Consider the following 26,657-nt stretch of genomic DNA (forward strand, 5'->3'; position numbering starts at 1 on the left):
TTTTTTTTTTTTTTAATTGGAGGATAATTGCTTTACAACGTTGCATTGGTTTCTGCCAAACAAGAAGGTGAATGGGTGTAAGATTACATATATCCTCCCCGCTCCCCTAGACTGCCTTACTCTTAATTTTTCTAACTTCAGGTCTAAATTTCTACCTATTTCATATATCTTTATGTATCTGAGAGTCGGCAAAAAGCAAACTTAAAAAGACACCGAAAGGTATAAAAGATTCGATAATAGCAGCAAACTGCCACTCCCCCCTCCCCCCATTTTTAATGCTCACCTTCTAATAAAAAATAAGTAACAGGGATATAGCTTTTCAGGGAAAGAAACAAAAGCTGTTTCAGACCAAGCGAAAAGCAAAACTTATCATTTTGGCTTGGGAGTGGCAGGGCAGAATAATGTCTGTTCAAGTCAGATGGAGCAAAATTAAGCAGAAAGTGGTACCACAGATAGCTTTGCAAATTACGCCACACCTAAAATTCGCTTATAAAAAGTAAAACGAAAACGCTGATATTTTATTCCACAAAAGAATGTCCTGCCGCTGGTGAATACAAGAGCATTTAACATAAATTCTAGGATTGTTACTAGAAGTTGAAACGGAAATTTCTTCTTCTAATTCATAATTCACCAGCTGTGGCGTAATCAAGACAATAATAGAAGCGGATACCGAACAAGCACGCAAACAAAACAACGCTGTAGCTGGAGAAAGCGCGCAAGAGCAGCAGAGAAACAACGGCCTCTCCCGAGAGCCTCCCAAGACAAAGCCAGCTCCCAGCACGCACCGCGACCAGGACTACACATCCCAGCATGCAAGGCGACACTGACTCCCAGCTGGACTACGGTTCCCGAAATGCTCTGTGACAGCTGGCCAGCCTCCCCAGTGGACGGGGGTCTCGGGTCTCCGCAGAAGTGGGGGTGTGTGTCTCCGCCACCTGAGCCTCCTCTCCCAATCTAAGGGTCAGACACCATCGCCCACTTGTACATTACGAAGATTACGATTTTTTTCGAGTCATTCTTCGTTGCCCATTTTATTAGGACGGCAAAGAGCCTCTAGCTAGGGCGGGCGGGGGCGTAGGCGGGTCAGCCTGGCCAGCTTGAGCCAATAGCGCAGGAGTGGCTTTCTGGCTGCCATGGCAACGGCGGCCGTCCCCAGAGGGACCAGCCACTCATTGGGTAGAATCTTTCGAGAAGGCTCGAGAAGAAGGAAGCGGAAGTAGCACGTGGAGGGGCCGGTGGAGGCGCCGGTGAGTAAATGCCGCAGATTCTGGAAAGTTCCGATCAGTGAGATACATAAGGCTGAGGCTCTGGGACCTCCCCTTCTGGGTCGGTAGTTCAGCGGCGCGCCGGTGAGCGAGCGGCGGAATATCCGGGCCGGCAGCCCGAGCTGCGGAGCGACTCGCGGACACCGAGCGCCGCCTTCTCCTGTGGCTACTGCTCTGCGAACCACCACTGTCCCCGGGAAGCCGGAGGCGCCAGACCGGCAGACTGTCCGTGTGTCCGTCCGTTCGCGTGACAGGAGCGGACCCCACGGGAGCCGAGCGCGGCCGGGGCAGGAAGCGGCGGCCAGGAGGACGCAGACCCAGACTCATACAGAGCCGAGGAGGAGGCGGACCGAGAGCCGGCCATGTCGGTGGTGGGGCTGGACGTGGGCTCGCAGAGCTGCTACATCGCGGTGGCCCGGGCAGGGGGCATCGAGACCATCGCCAACGAGTTCAGCGACCGATGCACCCCGTAAGTGGGAGCCTGATAGGGGGGGCAGCCGGCGGGGGCTGGGGGTCCCGGGGAACCCAGGCTTGTGGTTGGCCGCGGAACGCCGGCGGCAAACGGAGCGCGGTGTTGGGAGCGGTGCTCCCCTCAGTGGCGATCGGGATGCGGGCTGCCTGGTCGCCGGGTAGGGGAGGGCGCCTGCAGCCGCATATCGGAGACGGGGTGTCTGGGATTCGGGGGGGCCAAGGGAAGCCCGAGGATCGAGTCTCCCCGGGGTGGTCACTTCGGGCGGGCTTCCTCCTGGGAGCCGGTCGGGGGCCAAGCCGGAGACTTGGCTCCCTTTTCTTGGCGAGAAGTCTCTGCCAGCTCTTTCCGCGGCCGCCCCCGTTTCCCCACCCGGCTTCTCGGAGCTGGCTGAGCCGCCCCCAGCTCGTCCCCCTCTTTCCTAGCCTGTCTTTGCGCACCGCAGAGCTGGGGCTGCCGAGCCTTTTCTTCCGCATTGTGAATCTCGAAATGAGCTGGAAGCTTCCAGAGCCTGTGTGCTGCTGCTTGTGCTGTGAGCCAGTGGATTGTTGTTAGCGACCACAGACTGACTGCTCTGATAGATGAGTGTATCTTCTTACGCTCGGATCATTAGTGAAAGATGTAAATGATCTTTTTGCTCGTTTTATGAAAGCCATTATAGAGGAATCGTGTTCTAGTTTTTTTTTTTTTTTTAAATTTTGCACAGCTTAAATAAGAGAAAATAAAAATTGCACACTTGTGCACTAGAACTGGATGTTGTCACTGAATTAAACGGTATATTCTACAGCGGCATGGGGTGGGCAAAGGGTAACGTTTTAAAAAGCAACTTTTTTTGGAGAGGGTCTTAATTTTTGAATATAATGTATAAGGAATGAAGCATTGAGCCCAGAGGTGAAATGACTGGGCTTCTATCAATATTTGAGTGCAGATGAACATTTATAAAAGTGAATGGAAATGAGAAAATACCCAGAGACAGTGTCAGTACCAATAGGAAGACTTATTCCTTAAGCATCTCATGCATCAACCTTTTTATAAATCTACAGTCTTCTTTAGCTGTGCCAACGTCTCTGATTGGAGTATATAGTAAGGAAAAAGAATCTCAGGTTTTCATGCCTAGGGGCAGTTTATATCTTTGTTCTCTTTCGTCCAATAAAAGGAAGCAAAGCTATTGCAGGAAAAAATTTGTATTTGTGGTTATAGAGATCACTGTGAAACTAAAGATGACAGATGTGTCTCTCAAAAAATACAAGCGGAGGGCAGTATTGGAGTTTAATATTTTATGTAATAGATGTTTGACTCAACTGCATTGGCTACTATTAATTTGTTTGGTGAAATTAATTTTATTCTCCCCTTGGAAAATGAGTAAATTAGTCGGCCAACTGTATATTTGCTTTGAATTGGGAGTGACTGTTTTCAGAAGGTATCTTAAAGGTCCAGCCTTTGCCCCAACAGTTCTCTGGCTTTTCGGAGGCTATTCAGCACCTGCTCAGATGATTTAGGTCTGAAATGTCTCTATTATAGCAAATTTGAATTTGATTCGGCTTGGTATTTAATGCCCTCAATGTATTCCCACTTTGCTCCTATGGCAGTTACTCTTTTTCCGCCTTCTAATCTGAAACCTAATTCACTTCCATCCTTCTGACAAGACTCTTGTGCTTGTCTCTGCTCTGTGCTGCCATTCTGTTCCCACTGCTCTGAAGGCTATTTCACAGTTACAAGTCACTTCATCTCTTAAAAGCTGACTTAAAATGTCACTGATTATTCAGTCATTTTGCTCAGCATTTGTACTTGGTTCTGTTGTGGTACTTGCTCTGCATCATTTTTACTTGACTTGCTCAAGTAGAGTTTTCTGTATAGGACCCTCTTTTGTGCTTTTAAATTCCGGAAGCATAATTGAGGCCCACTTGTTTCTCGTTATATAAAAATTTTCTGAAGAGTCAAATGGCTTATTAGAACAGCAGTAGGTAGGATAGTGATGTTTAGATTTCTATGAAGTTGATAACTGCCATATTTTTGTCAGTGGTGTCTAGGACCAAGTTAATAATAGACTGTAACTGTTCAAATCATTTTCAGAGTAAATGTCCACTTCCTAACCATTGGGGCCTGGAGAATTATGCTGGTACTTGTGCTCTTGGAAAATGTCCTCTGAGCCTTGAGCAGTCTGGAGTGGGAGCTGGGGTTGGAGTAGTGGGAGTATGGCTGCCACTGATAGGATCTCAGAGTAGCAGTTAAGTTGGGCCCTCATAGAGGAGCTGACCAAAGCTTTAGACTCCAAACTTGTGCTGAATTGTGTCCCCCTTGCCTAAAAATGGAAATATATAGAATTTTCCTCGTGTCAGTTAAGAAACATTTGTGAAACATGGGCTTTTTTCATCTTTTCTAGATCAGTCATATCATTTGGATCAAAAAACAGAACAATTGGAGTTGCAGCCAAAAATCAGGTATGTTCAAGAGGATTCTGATCATTTTTAAAAGTAGACATTTTAAAAATAAAACCTCAGAAACATACAAGAATATGAAATACCTGAGCCTATCTGTTTTTGAGTTTGTGGACTATAATGCAAGTAATTCTCATGAGCCCTTGCATGTATGTTCAGTCGCTCAGTCATGTCCTACTCTTTGCAACCCCATCAACTGTAGCCGGTCAGGCTTCTGTGTCTATGGAATTTTCCAAGCAAGAATACTGGAGTGGGTTGCCGTTTCCTACTCCACTTATGAACCCTTACATCCTTATTTTCCTTTTCTCTTCCTTTTGTTTTATTGAATAAGATATACTTTAACTCTGTAATTCTCCAACCTTAGTTTTTAATGTGTATCCTATTTTCTAAGACATTTGATTTTTTAAAATGAGGTACATGAAATTCTTTCATGTGAAGTTTCTCATGATACTCATTTAAGAGTTAAAGATTCCTTTTATAGAAGGAACTTCTAAGAAGTTCTGTTGTTTAAGAGCATTTTCAAGTTAGTAATTAAGGAGAACTTGTTGTCTAGGCCTGTGGTATCCTATAGAGTAGCCATTAAATATGGTTCTTGAGCACTTGAGATGTGCCTAAAATCTGGGTTAAAATGCAGAGTATGAAATATATGCAATTTTGAAGGCTTAAAATGAAATAAAAAAGAAAAGCATTTCATCAGTTTTCTACAATGAGTACATGTTGAAATGACAGTATTTTAGATATATTAGGCTAAATAAGTTATTGGAATTAATTTTACTTATTAAGAGGACTTGACAATTTACCTATGTGACTCCCATTTAGGGCTCACATTATAACGAATTTTTGGGGTTAGGGAGAAAAAATAAATATGAAAATCTAAGAAGGGGACTGAAAGCAGTCCTATATATGTAAGCATACCAGAGTAAACATGCTCTGTATACCTTAAACCTACACAAGGTTATACATCAGATTTACATAATTAAAAAAAGGTTGAAAAATTCTTTTAAATACAAAAAATAGTATTGCTACAAAGGAAACAAAACTCTATATAAACGCTGGAATTCTGTGTCACGGCTGGTTGGAAGAGAGGAATGAAAGAAAAGACAGAGCAGGGAAGAGAAATGGGCATGCCACTCAGAGTGACCTACTCAGAAGGGAGAGACTGGTGAGGTAGCAGCCTCCCTGGCTGGCTATAGAGAAGACTCACATCCCAGACCTGAGAGCCACTGCATTGTTAAACAAGGAGAATCCACTGAGGCTTCGATCTAGCCTGTAGGGTACTAGACATCTGTCATCTCAGTTCCAGAATCTCCATTGTTTGAAATATTCCATATTATTTGAAAGCTTGTGTTGCCAAGCTGTATTTTTCCCCTTTATAAGAAGTAGATCAGAGACAGAAGTAAACAGTGAACTGTTTTGCTGTTCGCAAACTAGTCACTTTAGAAGTCTTAGTTTTTCATCTTTTATTGTAATTATTTTTGTGCTTTAAATAAGATTCCCACTGCTGACATCTTTGAGTGAAGTATGCTATCAAGTGTGACTTTTGTATATCCAGAGCCTAACCATAAAAAATACCTACAGTTAGTTGAAAGCATTTCCTCATATGGAAACTGAATTATCCTTACCTTTTCAGAGTCCAGAGTGCTCAGCCTTACACCGTGGAACCACTGTCTGTCCTTACCTTTTCTGCTTTTTGGTATAGATTATTCATATTCCATGCTGTTGATAGGAAAAGTAGCAATCCATACATTTTGTGGCTCAGAATAACTTATCCTGGCCACTTAGCGACTTAATAGACTATAACAGTTAACTCCTTTTTAGAAAAATGTGATTGGACTCTAGGGCTTTCTGATTACCCTTTTTCAGTTATTCGTTAGGTATAAAACAAGTTCAGTGGGAGAAAAGGAATGAAATAAAGTGATACATAAAGTTCTTGGGGCTTGTTCAGAGTTTTAGTTGATAGTTTCATTACCTTTGAGTTCATCTTGCAGATTTGGAAGCCTGTGTGTGTATTCCTCTCACTGCTTCCCTCCTGGCATTTCTGTAGGAAAAGGAGAGAAAATAAAGTGTATTCATTGGTGGAGAAATTCAGGGCTCTTGGGCAAGTTACTTATATCCTGGTGATTTGAGTTGAACAAGTGACTTGCTTTTTAATTGCTATAGCTAGTGATAGATGTTGAAATTAGAATTTAATTTTTTTTTTCTTTTCCAGCAAATCACTCATGCAAACAATACAGTGTCTAATTTTAAGAGGTTTCATGGCCGAGCATTCAATGACCCCTTCATTCAAAAGGAGAAGGAAAACTTAAGTTATGATCTGGTTCCAATGAAAAATGGTGGAGTTGGAATAAAGGTAATTTAATTGAACAACATTAGATTCCTTACTAAGAAACTGTTCAGTTCATCTACAGAGAAAAGTGCTTAATTCTTAGTAAGTATTTAACTCGGTTTCTCTAATTGGACAAGGTGGTCTTTTATTTTTTATCTGGTTTTTCTTAAACTATGGGTCTATGTTTAAATCATCCTTGAAGAATTAACTCGGATGGTATATACTGCTATAAAACTTAGTTTGTGTTTCTTATAACATCTTGGCAATTAGAAAAATGTAGAATTTCTGGTGTCTAAAGAAATCTAAATTGTGTTGTCGTATCAAAAGCAGTCTGTTCACTGTAGCTCGTTCACAGTTGTTGGGAGAGCTCTAGTGTAATACAAGCAGAAACCTTTTTTTAAACTACAGAGGCATTCCTGTCTTATGATCTACACAAAATCATATTTGTCTCCGTGATTCATCTCTTCGGTGAGATTGGAACTCCACTGCTGTCTAGAGTGCTTGGTCTAGTACTTTGGGTAGGGGAAAACGTGCCCAGCTTTGTTTCTCCTCTTCATCTCTGGGCAAGAATATTTCTTTTTTCCTTCTGCTTTGCTTTCCTATCCACTTTCTCTTTCTTTTTCCCTTTCCTCCTTTTAAACAGCCAAAACAATAAAGGTTTTCTGGAAGAGAATATGTAATGATGTTTGGACATTAATATTAGTAGCATGTAGCTTTGAGGACTGCAGTAATGAGAGCATTTTCTTTTCTCAACACAGGTGATGTACATGGATGAAGAACATCTGTTCAGTGTGGAGCAGATCACAGCCATGCTGTTGACTAAGTTAAAAGAAACTGCTGAAAACAACCTCAAGAAGCCAGTAACAGATTGTGTTATTTCAGTAAGTAGAATTCAGCAAGGCAATGTGTTGTATTTTAATTTGCCTTCTTCGTGTTACTTTTTAGTATTAAATGTGTGAAAGCTGTTGTACTACCAGAGATCAGAATTCTGCTGCACTGTATCACTGCAGTGTTGAGCAGCATTGCAGAGTAGGTTTGAATGCTATCTTTAGCCAGAAGTTGCAAAGTTTTTTGTGTGGTGGTGCATATCAAAATCTCCTGTTGGGCTTTTTGAAAATATAGACTGGCTGATCAAGTTGGAGGATGCTGAAGTTAGTCACCGAATTGAGAGACAATTGTATACATCCATGAGAGATTTCACCCACACATGGGAACCAGTGAGTTCTTGGTGAGCAGTAGTTTTACCTAGGGACTCCCCTGGCGGTCAGCGGTTGGGATTTCACCTTCCAGCACAGAGGGTGCAGGTTCTGTGAGCTAACATCCTACATGCCTAAAGGCCAGAAAGCCGAAACCTAAAACAGAAGCAGTATTGTAACAGATTCAGTAAAGACTTTAAAAATGGTCTACATCACTCAAAAAAGATTTCATGCCTTAAATGTTTTTGAACTGCTAGCAGAATTTTATCAAGTCTTCCAGTATATACTTCACAAATGGTGATATGCCTGATGGTCCCTAAAGATGTCCAATAAATGGAAAAATTATGGGGTAATGTACTCTGAAAAGAGAACTTAACATTTGACCTGAGTCAGTAACTTACTTATTCTTCTGGGTTAGAATTTTCATGTGGTGAAAATCAGAAGTTTATTATGGTAAAGATTAAATGACTTTAAGGTTCTTATATCCTTAAATTACTAGGATTCTAAATTTGTATTCTCTAGTATGGTAGCTAGTGGCCACACATGGCTTCTGAGCACTTGAGAAGGAGCTAGTCAAAACTGAGATGTGCTGTATGCATAAAATACACACCAGGTTTTAAAGAGTTAATATAAAATAAAGAATATGAAATATTTTGGATACGTTGGGTTAAATAGAATATTTTATTAAAATAAAAAATAAAAATGATCCACATAAAAAATATCTTTAAAAAGAAAATGTAACCAACCAGTAGTGACAGAACCCAGGTTTTTAGCATTGGTAAACTCAATACTTCAATGGACAGTTGATAATTAAGTTATTCAGGAGGATTTACAGTGGACAGGAACCCTCTTTTATTGGCAGGGTGACCTGCCCAGACCCATCAGGAGCCTTTATGGTCATGCACCTTGGGATATGAGAGAATCCTGAGATAAGAGAGGCAGAAAGGCTGAAGTTTCTCTTGTAGGATAGAAAGTGTTTTACTAAAGGAATATCTTGGAGAAATGCTGTTAGAGAGGGGCTTCCCAGGTGGTGCTAGTGGTAAAGAACCCACCAGCTAATGCAGGATACGTGGGTTCAATCCCTCGATCAGGAAGATCCCTTGGAGGAGGGCATGGCAACCCACTCCAGTATTCTTGCCTGGAGAACCCCATGGACAGAGGAGCCTGACGGGCTTCAGTCCACAGTGTCACACAGAGTCAGACATGACTGAAGTGACTTAGCACAAAGTTATAGTTTTGAGTCAGTGGTCCTTCCTCCTCCCCCACTTCCCTTTAAATAACCTCATATGGAAAACTGCAGAAAGTAGGGTTCTGATTGGAAAGGTGAGCAGAGACCTTTGCTCTTGGCACTCTTTCCGAAGCATTTATAGATACCTAGGGATAAAATGTGGAAGCTCCTGTACCAAGTTTTTTCTTAGGTACTTTCCAGTTAAGTGATAATGTGAATGTATTATTAGATGCTCTTCTGGAAGAATGTGCTAGTTAAAATGGTGTCCTAGAAAGTGATCAAAAGGGTTCATCTAGGTAGAAGACAGCACTGTTAGAAACTATCCCTTGAGCTGCTTTTTGTTCTTCCTCTTAAAAAAATCAATAGGCTTTGACAAAAAAAGTTGCATTTTTGTAACCTTAATTCAGGTCTGCTGAATTAAAAGGTACCCCATCTACTAATGCTTAAATCCAACGAATAGCAAATCAAAGGGCAGTGGCTAGAATTAACTTTGTATTATCTTTAAATTTCTGTAGTCTTTATAGTGTAATTACATTTAATGATGACTTAGCAGAATAATTTCCAAATGTCAGTAGAAATACGACCACTTTAGAAGTAGTATTTCTTCCACTTAAATGTAAAACTTTGTTAGATTTAAAGAATTGGTAATATATCTTATGAATATCTTGATTAGTTTTTATTTCAGGTTAAAATTTATAATTTATAATAAACCTGATACTTAAAATTTTAGGGCAATCTTCTCAAAAGTAGTTACTGTTTCTTAAAGTTAAAGAACTCGCCAGAAACTTAAAGTCCTTCTTCTCTTTCATGACATGGCTAGGCACCTGTTTAGCTGGACTATTGTGAATTGATCGCTGGTGGTTGTAAGGGATTTGTATGTATTTTGGTTTTCTAGGTAAGTTAAAGTTTTTTCCGTTCTTGTTTGCAGGTCCCTTCTTTCTTCACAGATGCTGAGAGGCGATCTGTCTTAGATGCTGCGCAGATTGTTGGCTTAAACTGCTTAAGACTCATGAATGACATGACAGCTGGTAAGAAAAAAACTGTTTTTGTATAAAAGTTAACATACTGTTGAAACTAAAGTTAAGACACACGTGGTCCTGTTATCAAACACTTCCATGTAGAAATACCACCTATTAAAAAACAGATTTGAAAGCAAAAGTTCTAGTCTTTCAGATGCTTGTTTTAATCAGAAGTTGGAACTTTGTCAAATGGATGAATCTGTTTTCATTAGGAAACACTTGTGTATATATATTTTTAATCTTTTGAATTAGTTGTGTTGGGTTTAGTGTTTTTATTTCCTTACATTGGTTTTATAGTTGAGAAACAAGTTTTCCCACAACCTTATTATGGAGTTTTAGAACTACCTCAACTATTGATTTAGTGAAAAACTTTTTTTCCCCTCATATGTTTCCCAATTGTTGGTAGTTGGGAGTCGGTCGTTTCTCTTATGTCAGATGTTGATTTAAGCCGTGCCGTTTGCTGGGCACTTTGCTAGGAATGAGTCGATGGGGAGCAAAGTGTTCATTAGCGCCGGTGTCAGTTAATTGTGATTAAGGATGGACTCAAAGTCAGTTACACCCTAGTGTATTCAAGCAAAGCAAATAAGACTTTGTTTAGCATATTTTTAATCGATATTTTAAGGATTCTTAAAGTATTGATAAAGATGTGTTCTTGAATATCCACAGTGGTTTCAAAATTCATAAAAAGCAAACCATAGACTGTTTAAGGTAGATCAGTTATTTGCCTTGAATCCAGTTGGTAGGAACTGTAGTTGGTATAGTTATACATTAAATTCTTAAATTTTTTTGGATAAGCAGTCTCCTAGCAGGTTGTGGTTCAAATGTAAGTATTGTGTAACGAGTCTGATATTGTCTGTGTGTGGTTTCTTGTGGTTTACATGCCATTGTTTTTGTATTACACATGTCTTCTCTGTCACATCTCTTCATGTATTTAAAAGGGATGAAGTATGAAGTCAGATATAAAAGAAATGTGTTCACCTTGAACTGGTCGAAATATAGTCAGGTTCCCTGCATGTGTAATTATATCAGTAACTATGAAATTACTGAAAGAATGTGAACCAAAGTATTGAAACATACTAATTTCCTTTTAGTTGCTTTGAATTATGGAATTTATAAGCAGGATCTCCCAAGCCTGGATGAGAAACCTCGAATAGTGGTTTTTGTTGATATGGGGCATTCAGCTTTTCAAGTCTCTGCCTGTGCCTTTAACAAGGGAAAATTGAAGGTAAGGTCATAAATTGGAACTAAGTGACCCAGATAGTAATGTGTGACAATTGTTGTTACTTTAAGCTACTGAGCTTCTTGGGTAATGAAGAGTTTGGGATAAAGCTATTAACAGAGAATTGTTCCTAAGGTTGATCTCCATAAAGACAATGCAGTTGTCTTAGCACGCTCTTAATTTTTCTTGCTTAGGAAAGAAAAACTTTCTAAGATTATCTTCTATGTAATCATTAGAATTAAAAATATCATAGAGATGTAGCATTTCATTTGGATTTTATAGTGACATACATCCTAATTGACTTGGGTTTCATGTTGTAGTTTAAATAGAAATTTTGAGCCTATTAGTCTTTGATTGAGCTAGCAACATTTAAATTTTTGGTTACAAATATGATTGAAAATAACCAGATTATTTGTTGTTTTAACTAAATTAGGTACTGGGAACAGCTTTTGATCCTTTCTTAGGAGGAAAAAACTTTGATGCAAAGTTAGTGGAACATTTTTGTGCAGAATTTAAAACTAAGTACAAGTTGGATGCAAAATCCAAAATTCGAGCACTCCTTCGTCTGTATCAGGAGTGTGAAAAATTGAAAAAGCTGATGAGCTCTAACAGCACAGACCTACCACTGAACATCGAGTGCTTCATGAATGACAAAGACGTTTCTGGAAAGATGAACAGGTGTGTCTCAAATTCTGACAAATTAAAAAGAAGGAACTTCTTGCTGAAACTCTAGTCCGGGTGTCAGTTCTAACTGAGGTCTTCTGAGCCTTGGCCCACATTTCAAGATTGTACTACCGGAAGGACTGTCAGCATCATTAGAACTAGAATTGCTTCTGCAAAGAGGGTTTTTAAGAAGATCTGTGCTAAGTGTTCTCATAGTGAAGTCTTTTTAGTATTATTTCTGGGCCAAAAATGTCTTGTAATGAAAATGGGATCACATAAAACATTAAGGACTAAAAATGGAAATCTTAAAAGTGATTTCTTCTGTAGTTACTCATTTTCTTTTCATTCTCCCTCCTGCATCTGGATTTTGTGTATTTTTAGGGAAAAAAGTTATTAATTATGGTATGGCTAAACCTGGCCCATGTGGAATTCAGGGTGTCTGAGAAGAAAAAAGTTTGTTGGGTTGATAAGAATTATTTAAAAAGTAGGACGGGATATTGGCCTTAAGATCAGTTTTCTTAACGTTTTCCTCTTAACTGCTAAGGGCACAATTTGAAGAGCTCTGTGCTGACTTACTGCAGAAGATAGAAGTTCCCCTTTATTTGTTGATGGAACAAACTCAGCTCAAAGTAGAGGATGTGAGTGCTGTCGAGATAGTTGGAGGCACTACACGAATTCCAGCCGTGAAAGAAAAAATCGCCAAATTCTTTGGAAAAGATGTCAGCACAACGCTCAATGCAGATGAAGCAGTGGCCAGAGGGTGTGCGCTGCAGGTACCATCTTCGCATCTTCTCTGGGAGTCATTCCTCAAACCACTTCTGCTTGATCTCATCCTGGCAGAGTCCCGTGCCCAGTTAGACACCACCAGGGAGTTACTTTTCAATAAATCAATAAGGCTGTGGGGACACAAGGGTCTTCCAGTGTTGGATGGTTTGTTGTGTTATTTCTCTTTTATCTAGTGAATGCCCCTGTTATTTATCTTTAGATCTAGTGTTTGGATGATACTTTATGAATAAGACATATATATATACACTGTGAGCAGTTTTGAATTTGAACCTACCCATCCTATTTGAATTGATCTTTATGTTAGAAGCTGAGTGAAATTTTTCATGTGCTCATGATAATCTCTCTTTCTTTTTCTTTTTTAAGTGTGCAATCCTTTCCCCAGCATTTAAAGTTAGAGAATTTTCTGTCACTGATGCAGTTCCTTTCCCAATATCTCTGGTCTGGAGCCACGATTCAGAAGATGCTGAAGGGTAAGTAGGAGAAAATAATGTTCAGATACTTGGTTTTAATATATATTAAAAAAATGAACGTATGACATTGACGGTAGAGTGTTTGATTAACTGAGATCTTTTAGCAATCAAACTTACCAAACTACTTCTCTCACTTTGGGTTATACCTGGGTAGATGGGGTTGATACAGCTTTTGGTTGTGTTCTGTTGGTGTAGCACGGTGAGCTGGAACCCTGGAAGTCCTGAGTACCTTTGCTTTGCTCCTAGTGTCCATGAAGTGTTCAGTAGAAACCACGCTGCTCCTTTCTCCAAAGTTCTCACGTTCTTAAGAAGTGGGCCTTTTGAGCTGGAAGCTTTCTATTCTGATCCTCAAGGAGTTCCATATCCAGAAGCAAAAATAGGTAAGCAATTAATTGTATTTATGCTTTTGAAGATTTAGTGTACCGACTTAAACACTCTGCTCTCAGCAGTGTTGAGTGGAATGCAGTGAAAACGTGAAGTGGAACATAACTGAAAATGTGAGGACGGTTTCAATTTGGAATAATGAAGATGGGGAAGTCTCTTCTTTTATTCATGACTAAACTGGCCTAAAGAGATGAAATGACTTGTGTGTGTGTGGACACTTCCGAGTATTTTTCCTTTTCTGATACAGTCTGTACTTGAAGATTATCACCTACTTTTAGTATTAACCTTTCCTCTGAGTGAAATGTTACTTGCAGAACATTACTTCAGTTTAAAACCTGGCTTGGAAACCGTTGAAACTATCTCCGAAAGCTACCTTTGTATTGTAATCTTTTTTTTTAATACATTTTTTGGGTACATTTTTCTTTGAGAAGTTTGACACTGTCCATCTATTTTGGCCCAAAGTGACACTGAAAATCTGTGAGAGACCTACAGGCATCTTCTTGTATCTCTTTTCCCAAGTAAAATGCTAGTATTGCTAGGGCCTGTTGGGACTCGCCTTTGCCCAGCACCGTTTCATAGTGAAATTGTTGGAAGGAGTCTGACCTGGCCAGTTGTGTTTTCTTTCTTAATCCTTAAAACTGAAAATGTTCTGACACAGGAGGGTTTTATATTTTAAAATAATTTTTTCTTGTATTTGTTGATAGAGAGTTTAATCATTGAATATAGACTAGACTAAAATTTTGACAGGCTGAATTATAGTCCTCATTCAACGGAGGATAAAATCTAAGCTCTTTAGCCATTTTGTCACCAAAACTGAAAAGCCTGCACAGACTTACAGAGCCATCTTACATATCTCTCCTGTGAGTCGTCTTGAGTACCCTCTGGTTAATGCTGTTTCTTTAACTGGATCTTACGACAGTTACTTCCTGAACTAGTGATTTGATAATTAATGAAGGTCTATTCCAACCTATTTCACTGACCTAGTAAATAAATCTAACTTTCTGTGTGTTTATGTAAACAGGACTTTAAATACAAGACTATTAAATCCCATGTAGCGGTTTGCACATAATAGGTTCAAAACACTTCGTTTTTTTCAGCGGTATTTGTTGTAACAATACTGTTGGTAGAGGTGATAACTAACACGTAGCACTTGGTTCCGTAGTAAGTGCTCACCATAAACCCTTATGAACTCAAAGAAGCATAGATGAAGTAACTTACAGCCATCACAGGGCCAAGATTCAAGCCCAGGAAGTCTGGGTCAGAGTCACCACTCTTGATTTCTACTCGGTCATGCTCTGGAACTGCTCTGTAGTGCATCATAATTTTAGGCTTTGGTAACAGGTTTTATCTCACCTCTCCTATTTGAAACAGAAGAAAATGTTTAGATCAGTCAGAAAACAGTATACCCTACCCTGAAGTTCCTACAGAATCAGAATGAGGCAAGCGCTTGATACCATTTGCCGTGTACTTGGGATTTTCATGTTGAGGTTGTGCTCCCCTGTAAAGTGGGGTAGGGAGAGGTGAGGATGGCTGGTCTGTGTCTCACACAGTGTCTGTGTCAGAAGTGTTAAATAGAAAGTCGTGAGAGTGCCCTTGCCTTGGAAGGTTTCATGGCATTTTAAGACTAATCCCAAGTATTATAAGTATACTGTACTTATGAGTCTATTTTAAAAGGTTATATTTCTGGTATACACTAAAGGACTTAAGTCTAACTCAGTTGGTAGAGAAAATGGAATTTTGGAATCGCAGTCTTTCTTAGCATTTGTCTGCGTGATAGATTTAGATTTGGTTCTGAAATTGTCGATTTCTTTTTGCTGAAGGCCGCTTCATTGTTCAGAATGTTTCAGCACAGAAGGATGGAGAAAAATCTCGAGTGAAAGTCAAAGTACGAGTCAATACCCACGGCATTTTCACCATCTCTACAGCGTCTATGGTGGAGAAGATCCCAGCCGAGGAGAACGAAGTGTCTTCTCTTGAAGCCGACATGGACTGTCAGAATCAGAGGCCACCAGAAAACCCAGATGCCGAGGTAAGTTTGTAGGTAAGCCTTTGAGATTGAATATATAGTTGACTTAATTCTAAGCCTGAAGAGATGGGTAGGAAAAGATTAAAGTGTATTTTTCTTCATGATAATTAAAATTTTCATTAATGATGACAGTAGCGATTACTAGATGATGGTAATGTACAGCCTGGAGTTTGGTGGACTGTGATTAAATTCTGTGTAGCTTTATTTGAACCAGCATGTGACAATTGGATTCAGAGTGGGCAAAGTTTCTTGGAATTATATTTTTTAAGACCTAGGCCACATATTGAGAAGTCAAATGCTGATTGATGATGATTAAGAAATAAAAGACTAAAGAACTGTTCATTGAAATATATAGCAGATATTAAAACTTTTTTTGTTTGGTTTGTTTTTTAGTCATATGGCAAAAATCAGTTTTGGTATTTTCTAACTTGATTGTAGTTACATGGTTTTCTGGGTTGTGAGAGGAAGGAAGTGCAGTATCCGACTAGAGTTTAGAAAGTTGTTAATTCTTCATGATGTTAACTGGACTTCTATTAGCCTAAGTGCTAGTTTTGCATGGTCAACCAAAGAATTCTAAGAAACTTTAAAATAGATGAGCTCTTACAGTTTACTTCTAGACAGTAACCAGAAATAGCTTAAATGAAGAGGTAAGGTAGGCGGTTACAGTGTTTTAGTTCCTATGAGCAAGTGTGACATCCCTGTGGTCAGAGAACTGTTAACCACTGTGACCATTCCTAGAACATTTAAGGAACAGGAGCATCTGAGCCTTAGCTTTGTTCTCATCAGGAGAAACTTCAGTGTAATGAATTAAATGACCAGTGCCACACACCAGTGCTTTCTCATCTGGCTACAGACACCATTATTCTAATGCCTGTTGTATCCAATCTCTTAGTACCTTTTAGATGTATATACACCAGCAATGCCTTGCTTCTGGTACTTCAGTGTCTGCCTTAGGATCTTGAGACTCTGGAAGAAAATTAATGAGATCTGGAAGAAAATTAATGAGAGACTTCAGTCATTAAAGTTAGAATGCTTTAGGCTTCTCCCTAAGATGGGATAAGATCATAACAAGCTCTGATTCACTGGGGGATTGAGGCATCCACTAACATGTAGCATTTGTTCTTTTCCTGGGATTTTTTTGAGGTGTAGACTGTTGGGTCACGGAAAGAGAGTGGAGACAGAGAGGGTCTTCCGTCTCTAAACTGGAGTGATGAGCTCCCAGATGATGGATTGTTGGCTATTTTATATAACTCCTCAGTCCACTGACAGGCGGATATGTTGAGATGTGTGATGGCCGCTGGTGAAGTTAGGTTTTGGGAGCTTATTTTTGGGAGAGGCCTGGAGTAAACCTATTTGCTTTTGAGAATTAATGTCTCTGCAGTGCTAGAGGGGAGCTTCTTGAAGGAGAGATGTTGTCATCACATCAGTCAGAATGCCTACTACTTGTGTTATTTAACTACTAACTGTTATCATTCAAAGAATTTCTTACAGGTTTACAATATCTAAGAAGTTTTCAAATACTTGTTCGTTATGCTTTATTCAGTATCTTTTCCCCCCACCTGTTAAGACTTCGGAAATTGCGTGTACTGTCTTTGGTGCCCTGTAACCTTTCAGTTTATACAAGTACACCTGCTTTCTACATCCTTTGTGCCTGGGCTTTCATTTCAGAAAAATATCCAGCAAGACAACAATGAAGCTGGAACACAGCCCCAGGTACAAACTGATGGTCATCAAACCTCACAGTCTCCCCCTTCACCTGAACTTACCTCAGAAGAAAACAAAATCCCAGATGCTGACAAAGTGAGTGACTCTTCTAGTTCATTCCATTAGACAATGTTGCAACCTGTGATCGTTAATGATATCATTCAATCTGCAGTTTCAAGAGCAAGCACCAAGTTACCTTATTCTATGTAGGATTTTTTCTCTCCTGTTAATTTTCTGTGTTTTTCAACTGAAACCAGTGAGAGGTACTCCAGCTGAACTCTTCTACTTTTTGGACCTGAAAGCTTCTCTTGAGTAACTGCCACTCCAGGCACCCAGGGGCGGATGCGCAGCTTTTGCTGTCTTGTCTAGTGCTGCAGGTGCCTGCAGTGCCAGCGTCCGAAAGAGACACGTGTCAGTGCTGCTGATGGGTTTTCACTCGAAGTCATCCGATGATAAATACATGGGCTATAGGAGTCTAGTACAACTTTTTTCTCCTCTTAAATTGCCTGTCAAATTTATATAAACTAATTACAACGATCTGGTAATAAGTTTCCATTGTTATTCCAGATCTGTGCTTTGCAGAACTTCGTTCTTTGTGCAGGTTGCATGTAAATTAGTCTTTCATTAGAAGTTTGGTTTTCTCTCATTCTGAGGATAGAATTCTTTACCTTCAAATGAATTACCGAATGGTCCATTGCAGTCCAAATACATGTTACTCTTAGTAAAAGTATCTGGTTTTAAGCTCCCATGCCCTGACTGATCCCCTCGGGGGTCCTGATTCTGATTTCTCAGAGAAGCTGCCGCCTCCTCTTGAAGAGTTGGGTGTGGATGGTCCGGCAGCGATGGCTCCTTAACTTCAGTGTTCATCCCCTTCACCTAGTGCTGAGCACTGACTGGCTCCTGCCAGTGGGCTCCATACCTGTTAGAACACGACCCTGGGTGGCGTCTCCTGTTCCTAGCTATACGTGGGACCACTAGTGCCAAGCCCGTTGGGGCGTTGCCACACACCCCCTTGGAGTGTCCCTTGTCCATGCCATGTCGGATCCGTTTTGTGATACGTTGGTTTTGTCAGCAGTTGGTTTAATGTTGTACTGTGAGTCTTATCCCAACTTAACCTCCATACCTGTGGCTGTCATCCATTTGATTCTCAGTATCTGTTGCACGCCTGTGTTTCTGCCAGGTGTAGGTGTCACTTCTCTTTCTTGGGTTTCGTGACCCCAGAGCATGCACAGTATACTGTGGGGGTGGTGGGGGAGTTCTCGTGCTCACTGGAGGGGAGAAGACAGGGATGCGGCAGGCTGGCTGACAGGATCCTCCTCGTGACCCAGCTCTGAGCACTTCACAGACAAGTGATCTCTCAGGAACTCAGAAACAGAAGCCTGGAAAACACATCTGAAAAACAGTCTCTGTCCTTGTGATTGTCAAGCCATTGAGCCTCTTTCAAGTCCCAGTTTCTTTTATAGAGGGTCTGAAATTTTAGCATCCTTCATGACTCCCCCACGCTACCTAGTGTCAGTTCCTGTCGTGCCTCGTGGGCTCGTCCGTTGCTGTTTTACCATCGCAGCCAGTCAGGGTGCGTGTTACATGCCCCTTGGTTTCTCCTCATCTGGTCTACAGCTGAGTTCGCTAAAGTTGTGCTGTTTGTCATTTGTGTCTAGAAGAACCTGCAGAAATGAAAATGCTAAGAACATCTTGGAAAATTAAAGGCCATAGGAGATACTTACTTCTTTAGCCCTGTATTTACGTATTTTGGAAAAACTTAACAGTAAACATAGTGTTTGCTACATCATTCCATTTACTGTTCTAAGACTGTAAAAACTTTTCTTTGACCTTGCAGAGTTGCTTATGAGATGTGGTACAACTCAAAGGCAGATAGTAGAAATAAGGAGATGGATGTATACACACACATATATGTGTGTGTGTATAATATCCAAATTCAGGGAATTTTAAAAGGCACTCATCAGTGTACTGATAATTGTAGCTGGAATATAGGGATTCAAATATATATTACAGGAATAGAGTTGATCCTGACATGCTTAGCAGCTGGTCAGAGTCTTATCTGTGGTTACTATTAGATTATAGACTATAATTTAAAGAAGTGGTAATTTAATAGTATTTTTGACTTTGCCAAGTTGCAAACATCGCTTAAAGGGATTAGAAAGTTAAGGACCTGTGAAGAAAAGCTTTAGCCAGAGAGATTAAATTTGAGATGAAAAATGTTCTGGTGAATTCCTGAAGGGGGAAGTATGGCAGGTATAAGTGTGATTGCAGCCCTGATTTAAAATGGATGGGTGGGTAGGAGGTAGGTGATTTTACACATTCTTGCAGCTTTATGATTTTAGGGATTTCACTTTTGCCTGAGTCCTCAGTAAGTATGATAGGGATATTTCTGTTATTCAAGAACTATTTAAGAATTTTTCTTTTCTTTTCTTTTCTTTTTTTTAACCCCTCTTCCCAAGGCTAATGAGAAGAAAGTTGACCAACCTCCAGAAGCTAAAAAACCCAAAATAAAGGTGGTGAATGTTGAGTTGCCTATTGAAGCCAACTTGGTCTGGCAGTTAGGGAAAGACCTTCTGAACATGTATATTGAAACAGAGGTAATTACCTCACTTAAATATTTTTATTTTGGAATATATTTATTTGTTTGGCCCTGTTAGGTAAATGGCTATAATTCTTTTATACAACTTTTAGGGGCAGAATGAAACCAAAAACTAATGGTTTTTAGTTAAATATTTTTAGCAAGTTTTTTTTCCCCCTAATATTTTTGCAACTTTATTAAAGAAATCTATATCATAGATCATTCTGCTTGGTGTAAAATTGATTGCCCAGGTTCTTGTGAAGCAATTGAGTGCTGATATCTTCTAGCACAGAGCACAATACCATTGGTAGGTCAGGCCACACTAAATATTTCTGTTAAAATACATTGTACTTCTCTGTAGTTTGGATAGGTGAAATGATTGAAACTCTGTTTTCCTTTACTGAGATGGGACTATTGTGTTTAGAAATTTAATAATAAACCCCTGTTTCCGTTTGATAAATAATATGTTTGTGCATGCTAAGTACCTTCAGTCCTGTCTTGAGTCTTTGCGACCCCATGGACTGTAGCCCGCCCGGCTCCTCTGTCCGTGGAGTTCTCCAGGAGAGAAGAGTGGGTTGCCGTTTCCTCCTCCAGGGGATCTTCCCGACCAAGGGATTGAACCTGCATTCCTTGTGTCTCCTACATTGGCAGGCGGGCTCTTTACCATTAGCACCAGTAATGTGGTGGCAAAATTGTGTGGCCGTTACACATTGGTCAGTATTAATCCCAGTAGGAAACAACCATGTAACTACATAAAACAAACAAAATTGTATAAAAACAGTAGATAATTTTTGTTCCCTTAATGTTAATCTGAATTGTGAAAGTTACATAATGTATTGCGTTCAGTTGTGTCCAACTCTTTGTGGCCCCATGGGCTGTAGCCTGCCAGGTTTCTCTGTCCATGAGATTTCCCAAGAATACTGGAGTGGGTTGCCACTTCCTGGTCCAGGGGATCATCCCAACCCAGGGATCGAACCTGCATCGCTTGCATCTCCTGCATTGGCAGGTGGATTCTTTACCACTAGTGCCACCTGGGAAGCCCTCTAAAATTTATTATATAATGTTAAAAACAAAAAAACCCTCATTCTGTGTATTTAGAAGATGAAGAACTTCATAGGAATTGTTGGAAGAATCTTATGAGATATAAATTAGAACTATTAATACTGATTTTTGGTTGAGGGGGTGTATAATTGTTGACTTTATTAATTCCAGAATCTAAATAGTTAAAATTCAGTTGCATTTAGCAGAAGATGGGAATTAACCTTTTCTGTTTCTGGACAGGGTAAGATGATAATGCAGGATAAATTGGAAAAGGAGAGAAACGACGCTAAGAATGCGGTGGAGGAGTATGTGTACGAGTTCAGGGACAAGCTGTGTGGACCATACGAAAAGTTTATATGCGAACAGGTGTGTTTAGGGCTGTGTTTATTCAGATAATCTCACTTTGAAGTGCTTAATACCAAATTTGACATTTAAAATCTCTACTAGATTGTGTAACTTGAGCTTTTTGAAAACAGATAACTTGAAATCATATAAACAGAGTCATGGAAAGAGAGAGAGGCTAACTAGCAGTGTGCAGTTTTATACTGGATTATCCTAGTGACTTTACTCTCTACCATTGAAGAAAGAACTTGTCAGCACTTTTATTCATAGTCTGCAGCATCACAGTTATTGGGGAGGTAGAAGCATAAATAGGAGAAAATCCTTATTTTCAAAGACCTCAGAGCCTTGGTTGCTCTGTCATTGCTTTATCCATAAGACTTTTCATCCAGTCATTCCAGAGTTTGTCAGGGACCATAAATCCCAGAGCAGAAGCATGTCTGTGGAAGATGGGCCTTGGAGAAAAATTGGGCTAGTTATAGAAATCCAGAGTGGATTTGTATAACTTTACTCAACCTACAGCTAGAGTATAACCACATACTTTCTGAGTTCGTTAGGAATGGCAGTTGTGTGCAGTGGTTGAACTAGCAACTTGGCTTGGTTCCCTTTCAGTATTTGGTGATTGTGGAAGTGAGTAGGAAGTTACTAATCAAAACCTAATTGTTTCGGAGAATAGGAAGAAAATTGCTCTTCTACGACGACATTTTAGTCAAATTGTGCAAAGTTGAACTTCTAAAATTTATTTTAAGTCCATAAGAGCAGTTTACCACAGATTTTCAAACATCCTTAGGTGCAGAGAGACTAGCCTAAGCCTAGCCCCCTCCTCTGTGTAAAACACTGTCTGGAGCAAGCTGTGGCATGTTTTTGCACCTTGATGTTTTTCAGTGAAGAGAATCCAGGTAATCAGGTTTGCCATCTGGAAATCAGATGAGCTTGATACTGAATACTTCTGAGGATGACTGTTCTGTCACGAAAGCTTTTAAAGTAACGTAGGCACTAATACTGATTTTCATGTTCTGTATGTAGGATCATCAGAAGTTTCTGAGGCTGCTCACAGAGACTGAGAACTGGCTCTATGAAGAAGGGGAGGACCAGGCTAAGCAGGCGTATGTTGACAAGCTGGAAGAATTAATGGTAGGCGCTTCTCTCCTCTGGAAAGTGGTACTTGTGTTTCAGACTGTAGACTTCTAAAATATAATTACTGCGAATATTAATTTATCACATTTGGTTTTAGAAAATCGGCACTCCAATTAAAGTTCGGTTTCAAGAAGCTGAAGAAAGGCCGAAAATATTTGAAGAACTAGGACAGAGGCTGCAGCACTATGCCAAGATAGCAGCTGACTTTAGAAATAATGTAAGTCTCTGTACCCAGTGAGGACATGAACCCTGGATTTACAAGCTGCTGCTTAAGTGGAGGAGTCTTCATTGTGAACAAATGGTCTTAAGTCAGAAATTAGGTTTTGGTGTGTGAGACGAGGAGTTATTGATAGATTTGAACTTCATGGAAAATTGGGTCCAGTTAGATGTTAGTTACTGTTAAATACTTGATTCTACAGAATGGCCATGTTTTTCTATTTAGGATGAGAAATACAACCATATTGATGAGTCTGAAATGAAAAAGGTTGAGAAGTCTGTTAATGAAGTGATGGAGTGGATGAATAATGTCATGATTGCTCAGGCTAAAAAGAGTCTTGATCAAGATCCTGTTGTATGTGCTCAGGAAATTAGAGCAAAAATAAAGGTGAGTGTCACTGTCTAGTGTTTACTGCTGTGGTTTCTTAGGGATTCTGGTTGCAATGATTTGAACCTTAAAAATAGCCATTTTTTCTAAATCTTTTTACCTCATCCCAAGATCAGATTTCTTAATGGTTCGTTATTGATATTACAAAATGTGGGAAGGCCTTGTAAGTTTCATCCAATTTCTATTTCTTCATTTAGTTCAACAAATACATTTGTTGAGCTTCTACCATGTGCCCAGCTGTTGTTCTAGGAGTTAAACTGTCAGTGTACAAGGAAAGTCCCTACTCCTGTGGAGGTCACCTGCTGATAAATAAGTATGGAAGGGTATCAGACTGTGTTAAATGCCAAGGGGAAAAAATAGTCAAAAGGGACTAGGAAACTTGATGATGGGGGGAGTCCCAGGTTGGTATTTTATCAGGGAACGTCTTGCTGAGTTCATGAGGCTTGAAGGAAGTTGGTAAGAAAACCAAGGAAGGCGCTCTGTCTGGAAGAATACTCGAACACAAAGATGGTTAACATGAGCCTTTGAGGTCATGGGCTATAAGCTTGAATTCCAGCTCTTTGCTCACTACTTTTTCTGTTCCTAAGGTTAAGTTACTTAACGTCTCCTCTGTAGGAGATGATGCTAAGTCACTTCAGTCGTGTCCGACTCTGTGCAACCCCATAGACGGCAGCCCAGCAGGCTCCCCCGTCCCTGGGATTCTCCAGGCAAGAACATTGATACCTTTTAATAATTGCTATGAGGAGTAAATGGGTTAATAATAAACTGAATAGTTAGCAAGTCCCTGACACATTGTAGATGAATATTTACATATCTAGATCAGGCTTCAAGCTATAGTTTTAGGCAAATGTACTGAGCAGGTAGAAGTCTTTGAGATATGTATGATTGGAGTTGGTTGAAAAATACTGGTTTAAGTATGTAGGAAAGTAATTGAAAACATTGGAGTTAGCCTGATTATTAGTTTTGTTTTCCTTTCTTAGGAGTTGAATAATAATTGTGAACCTGTTGTAACACAACCCAAACCAAAAATCGAATCGCCCAAACTGGAAAGAACTCCAAATGGCCCGAGTACTGATAAAAAGGAGGAGGACTTAGACGGCAAAAACAATTTCAGTGCTGAACCTCCACATCAGAATGGAGAATGTTACCCTAACGAGAAGAGTTCCATTAATATGGACTTGGACTAGATGACATGAAACTAATTTCGTCCTTCAATTAATAAAATATTTTTGCCATAGTATGTGATTCTACATGACATACTGAGACTATTTATATTTTCTTTTTTAAGGATGTTTGGAAATTTTGTGTATTATATGGAAAAAGAAGAAGCTTAAGTCTGTAGTCTTTATGATCCTAAAAGGGAAAATTGCCTTGGTAACTTTCAGATTCCTGTGGAATTGTGAATTCATACTAAGCTTCTGTGCAGTATTACCATTTGCATCACTGAGGATGAAATTGACTTTTGTCTTTGGAGAAAATAAAGTGTACTGCTTGTTCAAGAGGGCTGTGATTAAACTCTTTAAGCATTTGTTCCTGCCAAGGTAGTTTTCTTGCATTTTGCTCTCCATTGCAGCATGTGTGTGGGTGTGGATGTTTATAAACAAGACTAAGTCTGATTTCATAAGGGCTTTCTAAAATTTAATTCTGTCCAATAGAATATGACTTTTGCTTTGGTATTAATTATATTAAAAATCCATTGACTAAAAGCAAAAGCTAGTGAAATGTGTTCGCAGCATGCAGAACAAAACCTTTACAGTCTCTCTCGTTGTACAGTGCGTTGTCATGTGGAGGTGCGCCGTGGAAGAAACATTGATTCTGTTTGTAACTGATATTGTGAAGCCTCTTATGAGCTTTAAAATAAAGTTCATCTTACGGTGTCATTTCTAAACAGTTTTGTCACTAATTTAAAAATGGGATGGGGGCAGCATGATACAAACTGAAAACCCAACTTCTTTGCTGTTTCCTACATATGCTATTTCTTTTGTAAATAAGAATGATCCCCACCCTGATCAAAAAGTAGCATATATTGATTACAAAAACTATAGAGTTAAATATAACTCATCTGCCACCCAGAAAAACAAACTCATATGGTTGTTCTTCCAGCCTTTCTCTCCTGAAACTGGTGTGTGTCTTTTAAAGCTCTGTGTATCAGAGGATTTGGAAAAAATGGTCAGGTGTTCCATGTACTCTTTTGGACTGGCCATGTGCCATGTGGGAGCTAGTTCCCTGACCAGGGATCAAACCTACACCCCCTACATTGGAAACACGGAGTTTTATTAACCTCTGGACCACCAGGGAAATTCTTGGTCAGGTGTAAACCACTTCACTGTTGGTAATACTGAGTCCCATTATAAAAAGATACGTACATAAAAATATTTTAACTGGTTCCAGTATGGGTGGGCTTTATCGTAGGCTAAACACTGCTGCAGTGAAACTTAGGACAAAACTGAGGCTGTGTTGAGGACTGGGTAGGGAGAAGGCCTGCATACGTAGGGTGGATAACTGACAACCACACTGCACACCAATGTGCAGCAGTCCCCTCCCTCACTGGCAGTGGAGTTCATCTACCTGCTGCCACCCACGAGGTAAAGTAAATTTACAAGATCACATAGGAAGTTGATCAGAGTGTAAAGCCTACACTCAGGACAGCCATTCTACCCTAAGTGACATGTCTTCATTTGTGCAGTGATAAATTTCACACTCTAAATTTGCTCATTAGTGTTCCATGAATGGAATATTCATTTTCATTTGTAATGTTTAAACATCAGTTTTTTCATGAAGTGTTCTTAATCTTCCTTGTGGCTCAGATGGTAAAGAATCTGCCTGCAATGCAGGAGACATGGGTTCAATCCCTAGGTCAGGAAGATCCCCTGGAGAAGTGGGGTATGGCAACCCACTCCAGTACTCTTGTCTGCAGAATCCCATGGGTAGTGGAGCCTGGTGGGCTACAGTCCATGGGGTCCCAAAGAGTTGAACAGGACTGAGCAGCTAACACTTTCACTTTCTTTCATAAGGATCTTAACCATTCTCCAGGTAGTTAAACATTTTACCACTTTGTAATATCTTAAGTCTTGCCGTCTGGAACCTTACATTTACATGTAATCTATGGGTTTTCATGGTTTTTCTTATGTTCTCTTAATGCATGTTAACATACATTCAGTGGGTATACATTTACCCGTTGAGAGGTGAATACAATTCTCTGTACAATCAGGAAGCTCATAAAGATTTTTAAAAGTATGAATGGAAAAACTTTTTTTCTTCTATCTATCCCCAAATAGCGCCTTGTGATAATGGAGAAAGTACCTACCCAGTTGTAAATGGTCAGAAATTTTCTGTAGCGTCACTTTTCTATAAATACGAAGCAGAATCTCAAAAAAAAAAAAAAAAAAAGGCTCAACTTGCTATAGTTTGCAGGCCTCAGAACCGCATTTTTGGCTGTGGGGTGAACACATTGTCACGTTGACTATTTTGAGTACTTGTTAATATCATACTTAGTAATCACCTAGAATCCCCAGGACCTAGATCAGTTTGGATAAATGTTCTATTTAACAAAGGAGTAGATTTTATAATTTTCCTTTAGATTGTCACTTGAGGACTGTTTCTGGAACAGTCCTAGTCATTCTAGTAGTTGAACTTTGAACATTGAATCTGGTTCATCTTAAACACTGGTAAAGCCACAATTAACTTGCTTTCTTGGGTAATGTCCCCAAAACTGATTTGATTTCCATTGTCCTTGATTCCTTATCAAAAAGAAATGTAATATAC

At 39.8% G+C, this 26,657-nt stretch overlaps 1 protein-coding gene across 2 annotated transcripts; it reads left to right on the forward strand.

The window, feature by feature from the left end:
• The first annotated feature begins 1,282 nt into the window (after window positions 1-1,282).
• On the forward strand, window positions 1,283-24,772 carry HSPH1 (heat shock protein family H (Hsp110) member 1). 2 transcript variants are annotated; one of them, XM_005902159.3, is made up of 18 exons: window positions 1,283-1,734; window positions 4,118-4,175; window positions 6,382-6,522; window positions 7,257-7,379; window positions 9,851-9,950; window positions 11,033-11,166; window positions 11,594-11,838; window positions 12,368-12,596; window positions 12,973-13,079; window positions 13,326-13,459; window positions 15,284-15,492; window positions 17,158-17,289; window positions 19,653-19,790; window positions 21,053-21,178; window positions 22,178-22,285; window positions 22,386-22,505; window positions 22,731-22,892; window positions 23,873-24,772. In XM_005902159.3, the coding sequence occupies exons 1-18, from the start codon at window positions 1,628-1,630 to the stop codon at window positions 24,077-24,079; spliced, it is 2,580 nt and encodes an 859-aa protein (XP_005902221.2). In that variant the 5' UTR covers window positions 1,283-1,627; the 3' UTR covers window positions 24,080-24,772. The 2 variants fall into 2 exon arrangements, with proteins under 2 accessions (XP_005902221.2, XP_070236566.1); XM_070380465.1 differs by lacking the exon at window positions 17,158-17,289.
• Window positions 24,773-26,657: the final 1,885 nt, after the last annotated feature.

The sequence above is a fragment of the Bos mutus genome, chromosome 12 (genome assembly GCF_027580195.1).
Source record: "Bos mutus isolate GX-2022 chromosome 12, NWIPB_WYAK_1.1, whole genome shotgun sequence".
Taxonomy (NCBI): Eukaryota; Metazoa; Chordata; class Mammalia; order Artiodactyla; family Bovidae; genus Bos; species Bos mutus.

Coding starts and splice junctions, on each gene's coding strand:
- HSPH1 (XM_005902159.3), top strand. CDS start 1,628: ATGTCGGTGGTGGGGCTGGACGTGGGCTCGCAGAGCTGCTACATCGCG. Junction 6,523..7,256: donor ATGGTGGAGTTGGAATAAAG/GTAATTTAATTG, acceptor TTCTCAACACAG/GTGATGTACATGGATGAAGA. Junction 13,080..13,325: donor GATTCAGAAGATGCTGAAGG/GTAAGTAGGAGA, acceptor CTTTGCTCCTAG/TGTCCATGAAGTGTTCAGTA.